Below are 13,664 nucleotides of genomic sequence, written 5' to 3' on the forward strand. Positions count from 1 at the left end.
CAGTCTCTGCCAGAATACTGTCTCCCCACACCACAGGGGTGGGGGCCTATGAACATTAGCTTGGTTCCTGTAGTGGAGTTCACATTTGAGCCAGGGAACAGGCCAAATCGGCTCTGTGACATCCAAAGTTAGGCTGCCTTCCTGCATCTAGGATCTGCCCATCTTGCCACATGTATACCCCCCAATCCCTCCTCTTCCTATTGCGTGGATACCCCTAGATTACCCCCTCTCATTACTGCATTACCTATAGCACAACCCCTTCCTGTGACGTATGTCCTCACCTGTGATTAGGGGGCTTACATGTCCCAGAGAATATAAAAAGCCTGGGCTAGCATTAAAATCTCTCTCTCCCTCCATGTGGACCACCAAGAGGGGCTGAGGTGAGCATGCTACCATGAATTGTGTCTGACTCCATTTATTTCAATACTTCTATCTCTCATACTCTCTATAACTTTACTATGATCTTTACTTATTATCGCTGTACAATTGCACCTACCGGACACATAAGGATGTGTTAGGGGCTGGCTTCCCCTGACAAAAAATAATGCATCACAATTCAGTAAATTCATACCAAATATGCAAGGATGATTTAATATTAGGAATAATCAATGTGATTCACTACATAGACAAAAAAAACCAGAACCACATGATTATATCTATTGATACAGAAAGGTTTGATAAAATTCATCTTCCATTCCAGATAAAAACAATAAAATAGGAATAAAGGGGAAATATCTTAACATAATAAAAGTCACATGTGCAAAACCAATGCCCTGAATCTCACTTAAGGGAGAGCAATTGAAAACATTCCCTCTGTGAACAGGACTTAGATAGATTCTATCTTATCACCATGTTTCTTTAATATAGTCCTATGACTATATAGTTTTAGCTAGAGGTATAAGACATCAAAAAGATATTCAGATATTCACATAACCACAGAAGAAATAACTTCCTCTTTATTTTCAGATGATATAATCCTATAAATAGAAAATCCCTAAGATTCCATTCAAAACTTGCTAGAAATAACTGAAAATATGGAAGGCATAGTAGGCTACAGATCAACATACAGAAATAAATTGAATTCTTGTATATTAAATATGATAAGACTGAAAAAGATAGTAGGAGAATACTACGAGTTACAATAACTAGACAAAAGATAAAATATTTAGGAATATTACCAGAGAAACAAAAGACTTACACAAGGAAAACTATAAAAACACTCTTATAAGAAACCAAAAGAAACTTACACAACTGAAACTAGTTACCATGTTCCTGAATAGGCAGACTAAATATTGTGAAAACTTCACTATTACCAAAAATACTACTTTATAAATTCCATACAATTCCAATCCAAATCCTTTTAAAATTCTACAAAGAAATGGGATAACCAATTACCAATTTTATATGGAAACGAAAGAAATCCAGGATAAAGGAAAAACCATTAACAAAAAAAAAACACCTGGGAGGCCTTTCACCCCGCAGAATTTAAGACCTGTTATACTGTTGTTAGGCGCCATTGAGTCAGTTCTCACTAATAGCTACCATATGCACAACAGAATGAAACATTGCCTGGTCCTGCACCATCCTCACAATTGTTCCCATGACTGAGCCCATTGTGGCAGTCAGTCTGTCAATTCATCTTGTCAATGGCCTTCCTTTTTCTTTGCTGCCCCTCCACTTTACCAAGCCCGATGTACTTCTCCAGACTGAGAATGTGTCCAAAGTGTGTAAGAGGAAGGTGGCCATCCTTCCTCTATAGAGTACTCTGCTTGTACTTTCACGACAAATTGGCGTGTGCTTTAGTGGTCCCTGGTGTGTTCAGTATTCCTCACCAGCACCTACTACATTAACCATGGACACTAAAGCAGCCTGGCGAAACCCAAAGAGTTGGCAGTTGAACTCATGTTAAAACTCACAAGGGGGAAAAATGTGTGGTCTACTTCTACAATGATCACATCTTAGAAACCCTTTAGGGCATTTCTACTTGGTTTTATAGAGTTGGAATCAATTCGACAATAGGTATGCAAGTCTTTATATCATTTTTTTAGGTGATCCAGCCAAGTGGATGCTTTCATTCCTCCCACACCCCATCCCTTTCCTGCCTAACACACCTAGATTCCCTTCCTAAAGAGAAGACCCTCATTTTGCCAATTCAAGTTTGTCTCTAGATCTTTAGATTAAATTTCATGTCTTATAAGAAGTGTTCCTTGAATCCTCTTTACATCCCCTCACCTGTCTTATATGTTTTTTCTTTTTTTATTCCCTTGAATAGCACTCTTTTCTTTGAAAAATTATTACTATACCACTTTTTAACTATGTTTTTTATTTTTAAATTTACTTGCTTTATGTCAGTCTAGCCTGCCAGAATTCAATCTATGTGATATCAGATATTGTGTGGATTTTATTAATCACCAAATACAAGTCTTTTTTTGTCAGGTGTGGCATATTTCTACATGTATGTTTAAAAAACATACATGTATGACTGAAAAAAGAAGGAATTCTATTTAAGTGTCCATCTCTTGTCTTATAGAACATTATTAGAGACTAGTTCAAAACCCATTATGAAGATGGACTTAAAACTTGGAAATATTAATGAAACTGAAGTTTATATTATATAATGTGGCTCCCCAAAGTCTTCTTTCAACAAATTCAGGTGAAGATTCACCAGGATAGGCCCATCAGAATGTAGGGTATCTTGAAATGAAAAGATTTTAGAAACATACTGAAGTCCTTTATGACTGAATCAGTGTTGCCTTCATCCTAAGATTCTTGGCAAGAGAAGACAGAATGTAAGCTAGATTTTGTTCATAGAAGAATAAAAAAAATTAATAAAAAAGAAGAATCAAGAGGAAAATTAGTATACATTCTGGCATTCCAGTATCATAGTCCTAATGTAATGGATTATGAGAAAATTAAAATATAACATAATTATATATGCTTATAAAAGGCAATACTCACTTAAAAACCAGCATCATACCAGGGGTACTTCCCAGAGCAGTGCAAAGACTAACTATAACTTGTAGTGCTATATATATGTAAAAATTTCTCTTGCACTTATCAATTCTTGGGCATTCACCCAAATGGGCGGAGTTAGTTCTGTTTTGGAAAGCAGTGATGTCCACACAACTGCAGTTATAAAACACCTAAAAATAATTTTTAAAAATTACAGAATATATTTGCAAAATATGAAAAGGCCACAATACATCTCATTATATTTAAACAAGTCTCATCCATTTCAACTGAAATAATAATAGCTATAAAAATACTCCAGTTCAATAGTTGAAAGACAAAAGCGTTGCCTAGTCACTTTTCTAGGCAATGAAATGCAATCCACTATTAACACTTAATTCATTCCCAATTTTAAACTTAGGTGAGAATTTAAGACATTAAATAGTATCTGAAATTGTGCATATAATTGTATCACTGAGTTCTTTATTAATACTTTGCCAACTTTCACTCTTACTTTCTCAAACACATCTACAATATCTTTTAAATATTAAGGACCTACTAAATAACAGAGATAGACTCGCTGGAGGGAGCAATGGTCTAGAGCAGTGGTTCTCAACCTTTCTAATGCCCTGGCTCATACAGTTCCTCATGTTTTGGTGACCCCCCCCAACCATAAAGTTATTTTCATTGCTACTTCATAACTGTCATTTTGCTACTGCTATGCATCAGGCAACCTCTGTGAAAAGGTCGTTCGACCTCCAAAGGGGTCACGACCCACAGGTAGAGAACTGCTGGTCTAGAGAATACTGGAACCATAACTCTCCAGTTAAAGGAATAGGGCCAGCATCCTGAAATAGTGTTACACAGGGGTGCTGAAACTCCACTTCAAAAACAAATACAGTGTTAGTACAACAGAATAGCCTGAATTGAGTTCAGAAGGAAACACTTTTAAACTAATTATTTTAGGAATTTAATCCGAGAGGCCATTTATGTAGATAGGTGGATTTAATAAATTATGTTCTGAGTCTAGGTTAAGCTGCAATTCCAGGGACATTCACCTTGAGCATCTTCATGATAAAGATGAATGATTGAATGAGAAATTGAGAAATAATTTAAATTTATATTGGTTGGCCTTTTACCAAGCTTTGGTTTTACACAAGGAATAAATTGTGGGGAATTCCTTATAAAGGCAATAAATCCAAAATTGAGTGCAAGGGATATTATTTTTGGTGGTTAGGAAGAGGTGGTTGGTAACTGAGATTTGGGGGTTAAGTATCTTAATAGTTACTAAATGGCATAGGTATTGTCAGTATTCAGAAGACGATGTCTGCATGGTAGACAGAGCTCCCCTAGCGCACATCTGTCCCAGGCAATCCTCGACAGGCACCATGCCCTCATCGATTAATCAAGCACTCTTACTGGAAAGCACTAACTATGCGCTTCAATGTGAGATGCAGACATCAGAGTTCAGTTTGGGGTCATGTTTAGGCAAATTTATTAAGGTTATGGTCCAGTTTCAATGTTTCTGGTGTACTTTTATAATATTGGTGGATTATGGTCCAGGGAAAGGTGGAAATTAAAAAAATTACGTAGATTCCAGATGACGTGGCAAAAGCAGTGATTGTAGCATTTTATATTACTAATTTTGGTGATAGTAAAAGTGCTCACCAAATGGGTTTGCGGGTATACGGGATGCTGAATGAGTTGGAGGTTGGAGGTGGATTGTCGAACCACATCCCTAATCTCCATCTATTGAGTACTACCCAGAGCACTTGCAAGGACCAAGAATGCCTCATGTAAGAAATATAAGGCCTTCTATGAATCATGCTGGCAGTAGGTAGGTAGTGAACTAACTCATTCTGAATGGAAGATGTACCTGTTTTAGAGAAATCAAACCCTGAAGTTATGAAGTGAAACTTAAGCCTCAGTTATTTGTTGAAAATTCAAAATGTAGCGATCCCACTAAGAATATCAGAACCTCTACATGAAATTTGCCCTGGTAAGTTAGATTGTGCTGACAAAGATTTCACACAGGACTTTCCCCCAGGTCTGGAAAAGTAAAGCACCTTTAACTTAATGGAAACGATATGTTCAATCAAATGAGGAATTTCCAAGAAACCCTAAATGCATCAAGTAGCAATTTCTATGGGGAAAGCATAAAATGATCTCAAACTGGAATTTAAGCAACAGAAAAAATCTACCCATGTTTCAAGCAGGATTTTATCTGAGGTTTGTTACGTGACCTTACAGCTACAGGTAATGGCAGATATTTTTGAGTTTCTGTTCTCATTCCCACCCCCATCCCCCAAAGGTTGGCCATCACTTATCATTTTACTGGCCATTCTAGTTTTAGAAAGATTTGGTAAGTACTTATTAAGCGGAATCTGTTCTTTTGATTTGGGAGAGAAGAGAAAATACAAATGAATACTAACTTTAGGCTTTTGAGTGGTACTTGTGAACTTGCATCCGGCTAAGCAAGGTGACAGGTAAGTTATACCATTCTCTCCACAGACGGGTTCCCACTGGCTTTCATCACAATTGCAATCTGAGTTGCAATAAGACAGTGGTACATTTTCATGAGTTGGCACAGGTTTTTTCCTGAAAATATATGACAAAGAAATATCAAAAAAGAGCGAGAGAAGGTAAAATGAAGGAGAGGGGAAAAAGTTACTCTTAAGTTAGATACATTTAATAAAAGATGACATCAAAGGCAAAGTTTATATTTTAAACTTTATGATGCAGGTTAACATTTCATCCTCCATCTTTACCAAGATATGAATTATGACTTAGCTGAGTAGAGCTAAAAAAAAAGAAACCAAAGTGGATTGGAAAGCCTTAGGAACAAGGGCTTTGTTGTTCTCTTGAGAAACTTCACATTAGCTCATTCACTTCATTTTGTCCTGGTGGTGGTAGGGGTATGTGGGGGGTGGGGTGGATGGACTCCATTTCTCTTCACTGAGATGACAACATTAGATGGACATCCATCTTAGCTCAACATAAAGATGCTTATCTTGTGAATGTTATTTAATGGGGTTGAATTTTAAAATAAGTATTTTCATCTATATTTTTCTTTGAGAAAAGAATTCAAGATAGTCAAAGCAGAGCCCATAAGAAAAATTTTTGAAAAATCAAGAATAATAGATTAAGAAAGATGATCAAATCTCCTCACATTTTAATGAAACTATAGTATGGCTTATCATAATTTACTTTATAATATGGCCATATTATTATAAGATACAATTTTACAAAATGACTAGAATGGCACAGTGGGGAACAGTTGCACGATAATCTTTTTGCTCCTTCAATTTATAGTTTTTGTTTTTTGATTCTAAAAATATTCTTAATTTTGGAAGCAAACCTGATAGTAATGAAGGAATAATAAATTATATTTCAATGAGCCAGTAATTTAAAAGAAAAAAGGTACGTAGATCCAGTAATTCAGAACTTACAAGTAATTTTATGAAAAACATCTACTACCCAATTCCACTTGCTGACACACTGCTGAAACTTGTTAAGCAGAACAGTTCAGGAGCGTGTCCAGAACTCGCAATGCGACAGAGCTGTGCTTCCTTTTGGTTTTCTTCCTAATAATGTGACTCCCTTTTCTAGAATCAGTTGCTTCATTTCAAAGCCAAACATACTTATGATAACCTCATAGACTTTGGAGGAAGGAGGGAGGGTCGAATTGATTCAGCAGCTCCAAACCTTCTTGGACTCATGAACTTCCAAAATGTAGTGAGGACCCCAAAGCTGGTTTTTGATTTTGTTTTTGGTATAAAATTTATCTATTGTTATATACTCTCTTAGAAGTTAATATTGAAAATGTTTATCACACAAATATACATAAGCATACATATCATTAGCCATCCGATTATGATATCATCATATATCTTGTAGCCTTTAGAAAATATCACTATACAAAATGAGAATGAAGAAGGCATGTAATATCAGTGTAATCAAAGTTGTTTTCAATTTCTGGATCTTCTGATAAGTCTCAGGGAGTCCCAAGGACCATCAAAGCTCATTCTTAAAAGCCATGCATTGATGCATACCTTAGAAACTAAGCTCAGTGACTAGCTGCCCATAAACACTCAGTAAATCGTATCTGTTATTTGCTGTAATTAAATTATGAGTTCCAGAAGAAAATTACTGTTTCCTAAAGATCTTGACATACATTGAAATTTTGGTGAATGGAAAAATCTTCCTGTATCTCTAGATTCCTTCTTCTGAGGAGATGGTACAAAACTGTGCTTATTTTCTGGGTACTGGCCACCAGATAAGCCCAGCCTGACAATCAGAGAGTCCTTGGAACTGACAGTGTTATGTAGACATCCTGAGTGACTTTATACAGCTCACAGTTTCTTGGAATCTTAAGTAATAAACTCAGGGGATATATGATGGTTGGATAGAATGATGTTAAGGCTATTTTATGCAGTTGATATGTAATATGTACAAACCCATCATAGGTCAGGGATAGGCCAGCAACTGGTTTGGTTTCACACATCAGTAGAAAGTTAAACAGTTGAAGTACTAAAGCCACCATAAAAGCAACAAAGGCTAATTTTGCAATTCCAACCAAGCTAAGTCTGAATTTTTTAATGATATATCCTCCTATTAAAAATCCACCTGAAAGAGTAGGCATGGTGATGAGTCCTACAAATAAAAAGAAAAATGTTATTTAGATAGATTTACCCCTGGTATATATTTATGCACGAAACACAGTGTATCCCCACCAAATTCATCTGCTTTTATCACTTCTTCAATAGATAGGTGGCAGGCCAGGATAAAAATAGAGGGCCAGTTTAATATGTGAAAGACACAAACTAATTTCTTCCTTCCTATACTGAAAATTTGGTATCACTTATAGAAAAATCAGTTATAGAGAATATTTGTGTATGTCTTAAAAGATGAAGTCTATGAGGCTGTTTTCCCCTAGTAGATAACAACATAGAAATACCATCCTTTTGCCTATCCAAATTTCATTTATTATCTAAAATTCTTTATATCTATTGAGATGACAAAACAGGAATTTACATATCTTTAGTCATATTTAAATGATCTATCCTTCTCATACTTTTCTAGTTCATTATCCTGCAAGAATTATTGAAAATAAAGTGTTCTAACAAAATAATCAGGTTGTGAACTTTATTTGGAATAAAAAAGGGTTGATTGTTGGAATCCATCAAAGCCTCCTGGCTATCTACTTTTGTGAATGTTACAGCCAAGAGCACCCAGGATGGAAAATCCACTCTTTCATACAGGGTTACTATAAATTAGAATTGACTTTATGACACCTAACACCAACCTTAGTAAGTTTATCTCAATCTGTCCTAGAAAAGAAAAACAGTACCAAAGAACTTCTCTAAAATGTGGTATTTGTTTTCATGGTGCAGATGTATGTTTAAATTGGGGTTTCTTTGGAAAACATCAGTGTCTAACTTTATGTAAGACATTGAGTTATGATATTAAAGTCCTTGAATTATGGAATTATGCTAATTATATTAAAAATAATTTCTCTTAGGATACCAGCACTAAATAATATACTCCAACTATGCAGAAACCATATCTATGTATTCTATTTCATGCAGAATATTTCCTTTAGGGGCTTATTCACATAACAAGTTTCATTTTAAATATGGAATAATGATATCACAAGCTTGACAAATTTAAATTTGCAAAAGCCTAGGAGACATAATGCTTATTAAAATATGTAGTCACCTTCACAAACAAAATGAGCCTTTACAGTAATTTAAAGCACTAATACTTGGCAAATCTCATTAAACAAATAAGTAAATAATATGTCTTACCAATCCAAAAGTTTGCCTCAGCTATTGACTGACCAAATTGTTGTTCTATGTACTTGAAGATATATGTAATACTACCAACAAAGGCACTGAAATTTAACAATGACAAAGCCAAGAATATAACATATAGAGGAGTGGTAAGGATGCTTTTCAAAGACTGGATAAAACCTATAAGAAAATAGGATAATCCAAATTACATTATATATGTATATCTATATTTTTACCTCAATTTTGTAAATATCATATAAATTACATAAGATTACATAAATATGTAACACAAAAATGAGACTTTCTATTCCCTTTCTATTAAAGAATCATGGAAACCCACAGGGGCAGTTCTACCTTTTCTTATGGAGTCTCTGTGAGTCAGAATCAACTTAATTTTAGTGAGTTTTGGTAGAGTGTTTAAAACACTCTATTGCAACTGCCCATTCTCAGAATCATCAACTAGATGTAAATTTTCATAAAATATTATGAGACAATATTAGATCCCCCTAGACTATCATGGTAGCATTTCTCACGGGAATTAATGAAGTATTACAGTCCCTTACACTCTCATAGAGTATGCTATTCAATGATCAATAGATAAATATATATATACTCTTTGATTTATAAGTAGCAGATAATTTTAGTTTTTGTTTGATTTCTCTGTTAAACACCATATGACTAATTCCCTTCTTTGGTCCCCTTCTTTCTCTTTTAAACACCATAAAACTAACAAATGAATTCATTTCAATTGAATTATTAGCAAAACGACTCAGCTAAATTTAGTGCAGAAAAAGCTAACTAAAAATAATTGGGGTATGAATCACCCTTTTTAATAACCTATTCCTCCATTTCACAGGATTAGCATTTCCAAGTTGAATGAAACCATAAAATACTTACCAGTTACATTTACAGCAACATTTTGCTGATAGTTGACTACTTTGGATTTTAACTTATATTCTTTATTTGTTTGGGAAGCATGAGAAGATATTGAAACTTTCCTTTCTTTCTGGGGTGTATTCAGATTTGAGGGAAGGAAAAAGAATGGCACGGAAGAAATAATGGAGAAGAGTCCAGCCATAAGGAAACCAAGCCACCAAGCGCCAACCCAACGAGAATCCTTAGGGGTTATATGAATACTGCCTATAATAAAGAAGTATAAAAGTAAAGTCATTAAAATCACTTTGAAACTTAATTAATGCTGGGTATAAGAATGATTGGTGTTTTCCATAAAAAAGGAAATAAGAAGAATTTCATCAAATCGAGGATATTTTCTTTTTTCATACTTTTAATCTTTGGAGTCAGAAGGACATATTACCATGATTGTCCAGATACCAGTTATAACATTGCTATCATTGCCTAAGCCTGAACAATTTTGAGATCAAGAAAGCACTGTTAACACTAACATTTATAGCAGTTTACAAGAAATTCTCAGAGCTAACAATGGAGCAGACTTTTCCTCAGGGATTGACATTTCTAACTCTCTTGACAGCATGGTAGGTGGTATTAGTATTAAAACACAAACAATAAACATTGAATTTAAAAGTGACTAAAGTAACCTAGTTGCTAATCTCTTCTAGATACTTCACAGAAGTTGATTCACACAAACATATATCCATGTCTGCAGTCACAAAATTTTCAAGTTTATCTATATTATTCAGTTTTTACCAAATACTATGATATTATATGGATATACTACACACACACACACCATAAAAGATTAAAGTACAATTTAAATAGTATCAATACTCCTTCATTTAAAAGAAAACCCATTAAGAGAAAACATTGACTTTATATAAAATTATCTAGTAATATATTTTAAATTATTTTATACAATGGATTTTCAATTCTTCACAAATCTGGTTTAAATTTATAACCTTAATGTTCTATAACAAAAAATTCTAAGAAATGATTGGTTAAATTAGGGTCTCAATACATAGAATAAGTGCTTATCATCTTTCAAGATGCCAGTTTGATGAAATTTTTCCCGTTTGATTGTTGGTTTCCACTTAGGAACTAGATATGTCATGCCAAAACAATCTTAATATCCAACAACACTGATCTCAAGGTACAGGAGGGTCACTATATAATGCTCAAGGGAACAGTAGACCATGAACCAGTGAGTATAATAAATATATATATATATGCCCAACGAGAGACCCAAGAATTCGTAAATCAAACACTCCAAAAGATGAAAACAGAAACCACAGGCTTAACAATTATAGTTGGTGACTTTAATACATCACTCTTTGAAAAAGACAGATCGCTGGGAAAGAAACTCAACCAAGAGGCTACAGATCTAAACAGCACAACTGGACGACTTGACTTGATGGATATTTTCAGAGCTTTCCACCCAAGTGCAGATTAATTCACATTCTTTTCAATCCCACATGGCACATATTCAAAGATAGATCACATGCTGGGTCACAACTTGAACTTGAGTAAATTCAAGCACATAGATATTATATAGACATCTCTCTCTGATCACTGTGCCATAAGGCTGGAAATCAACAGAAGGATGGTGATGAAAACAAGGGGCAAACAATTGGAGGATAAATAATTCTTGATTGCAAAAGAAGTGAGTATTGACCTAGATCAGAGATGAAATCAGGAAGTTTCTAGAAACCAATGAGAATGTTAACACGATGTCCCAAAACCCTTGGGATACGGAAAAGGCAGGTATCAGAGGAAGGCTGATAGTAATAAATGCACACATGAAAAAAGAAGAGAGAAAAAAAAAGAAAAAGGAAGAGAGACTTGTGGTTGATATGCTGGCAGAAAACTTACACCAATTAGAGCACAGTCAAAAGAACAATCCTACTAATAGTAAAATGATAGAAATAATAAAAAGCAAAGCTGAGATAAAAGAGAGGGACAATAAGAAAACTGTGAAAAAAATTAATGCAGTTAAAAGTTGCTTCTTTGAAAGGATTAACAGAATTGATAGACCGCTGGCAAACTTAAACAAAGAAAGGAAGGAACAAATGTCAATTGCAAGGATGAGGGATGAAACAGAGGTCATTACACTGTACCCTAATGAAATAAAAAGGATAATTACACAGTACTATGAAGGACTGTACTCAAATGAATTCAACAACTTGAAAGATATGGATATATACTTGGAAACACCATCCCTCCCTAGATTATCGCAGATGGATGTCAAGAACCTCAACAGACCCATAGCAATGGAAGAAATAGACAAGGTTATCAAGGGATAACTAACAAAAAAATCCACCTGGCCAAATAGCTTCACAGGAGAATTCTCCCAAGCATTCACGGAAGAACTGACACAATCCTACACAAACTCTTTCAGTACATAGAAAAAGATGGAACACTTTCAAACTCTTTCTATGAAGCTAGAATAACTCTAATACCTAAAGCAGGCAAGGGTCCCACAAAAATTGAGAACTGCAGACCAATAGCCCTAATGAACATTGATGCAAAAATCCTTAACAAAACACTGGCCAATAGAATACAAAAGCATATAAAAAATAATTCACCGTGACCAAGTGGAATTCATTCCAGGGATCCAGGGATGTTTTATTATATGAAAGACCATTAGTATTATTCTCCATATTGGCAGGAAAAATGATAAGAACCACAAGATAATATCGATAGATGTGGAAAAAGCATTTGACAATATTCAACACCCATTCCTCTTTAAGACACTCAAGAAAATAGGAATAGAAGGAAAATTCCTCAAGAAAATACACGTTATATATGAAAAACCAACACCCAAAATGGAAGTCAATGGAGAAAAGACAGAAACAATTCCACTGAAAAAGGAGACCAGACAAGAATGCCTCTTGTCCCCACTCCTATTTAGCATCATACTGGAAGTCCTAGCTAACAACATAAGACAAAGAAAAGACATCAAAGGTATTCATCTAGGGAAGGAAGATGCACAATTATCATTATTCTCAGATTGTATGATTCTATACATCGAAAATCCCCTAACCTCCACAAGTGGAGTGTTGGAAGCAATAGAGGAATATGGCAGAGAGGCAGGATACAAGATCAACAAACAGACGTATATCAGTCTGCTTTACACATCAGACAAGATCACATAAGTGGCAATTAAAAAGGTAGTACCTTTTACAATAGCCTAGCACAAATTAAAATATCTAGGGATACACCTGACTAAAAAAATGAAAGATTTGTATGAGGAAAATTATAGAAAACGATTACCAAGTGTGACCTCAACAAATAAAAGACTATTCCATGCTCATGGATTGGAAGACTCAATATATTAAAGATGTCAGTTCTTCCCAAGGCACTATATAAGTTTAATGCAATTCTGATATAAATGCCACCATCATTCTTCAAAGAATTTGAAAAAACTGATTACCAACTTCATATGGAGAAGGAAGAAGCTCAGAATAAGCAGAGAATTCCTCAAGAAGAAGGACAAAATAAGGGGGCTTGCTCTACCTGACTTTAGCACATATTATACTGCCACAGTAGTCAAAACAGTGTGGTACTGGTATAACGGCAGATATTCAGGCCAATGGAAAAGAGATAAAGACCCAGAAATTATCCACCTGCAAAAAAAATGAAGCAAGACCCTTACCTCACTCCATGCACAAGAATAACCTCAAGGTGGATCACAGACCTTGAGGTAAAATCCCAAACAATTAGGGCCTTTAATGAGGGAACTGGGACAAACCTGAGAACAAGGAATACATAGGCTATCAGAAATAGGAAAGGATACAGATACAGAGGAGTCAAAAAGTGACAAGTGGGATATGCTGAAGATAAATCACCTGTGCACATCGAAAGAATTCACCAAGAATTTACGGACTGGGAAAACATCTTTAGCAATGACACATCGGACAAATGCCTTATTACTAAAATCTATAATACTTTGCAAGCTTACAATAAGAAAAACCTAACTGCCCACTGAGGATGTGGGCAAAGAATCTAAAC

The 13,664-nt window shown here is 35.0% G+C and overlaps 1 protein-coding gene across 1 annotated transcript in view; it reads right to left on the bottom strand.

The window, feature by feature from the left end:
• The window catches only part of SLCO1B3 (solute carrier organic anion transporter family member 1B3), a 66,078-nt gene that overhangs the window by 21,082 nt on the left and 31,332 nt on the right, over nucleotides 1–13,664 (bottom strand). Inside the window, exons 7-11 of the mRNA XM_075553326.1 lie at nucleotides 9,639–9,881; nucleotides 8,757–8,921; nucleotides 7,407–7,602; nucleotides 5,382–5,547; nucleotides 2,959–3,143 (exon numbers count right to left, since the gene is read on the bottom strand). Coding sequence (XP_075409441.1) covers nucleotides 2,959–3,143; nucleotides 5,382–5,547; nucleotides 7,407–7,602; nucleotides 8,757–8,921; nucleotides 9,639–9,881 — 955 coding nt within the window. The remainder of the gene's footprint in view (nucleotides 1–2,958; nucleotides 3,144–5,381; nucleotides 5,548–7,406; nucleotides 7,603–8,756; nucleotides 8,922–9,638; nucleotides 9,882–13,664) is intronic.

This window comes from Tenrec ecaudatus, chromosome 6 (assembly GCF_050624435.1).
Source record: "Tenrec ecaudatus isolate mTenEca1 chromosome 6, mTenEca1.hap1, whole genome shotgun sequence".
Taxonomy (NCBI): domain Eukaryota; kingdom Metazoa; phylum Chordata; class Mammalia; order Afrosoricida; family Tenrecidae; genus Tenrec; species Tenrec ecaudatus.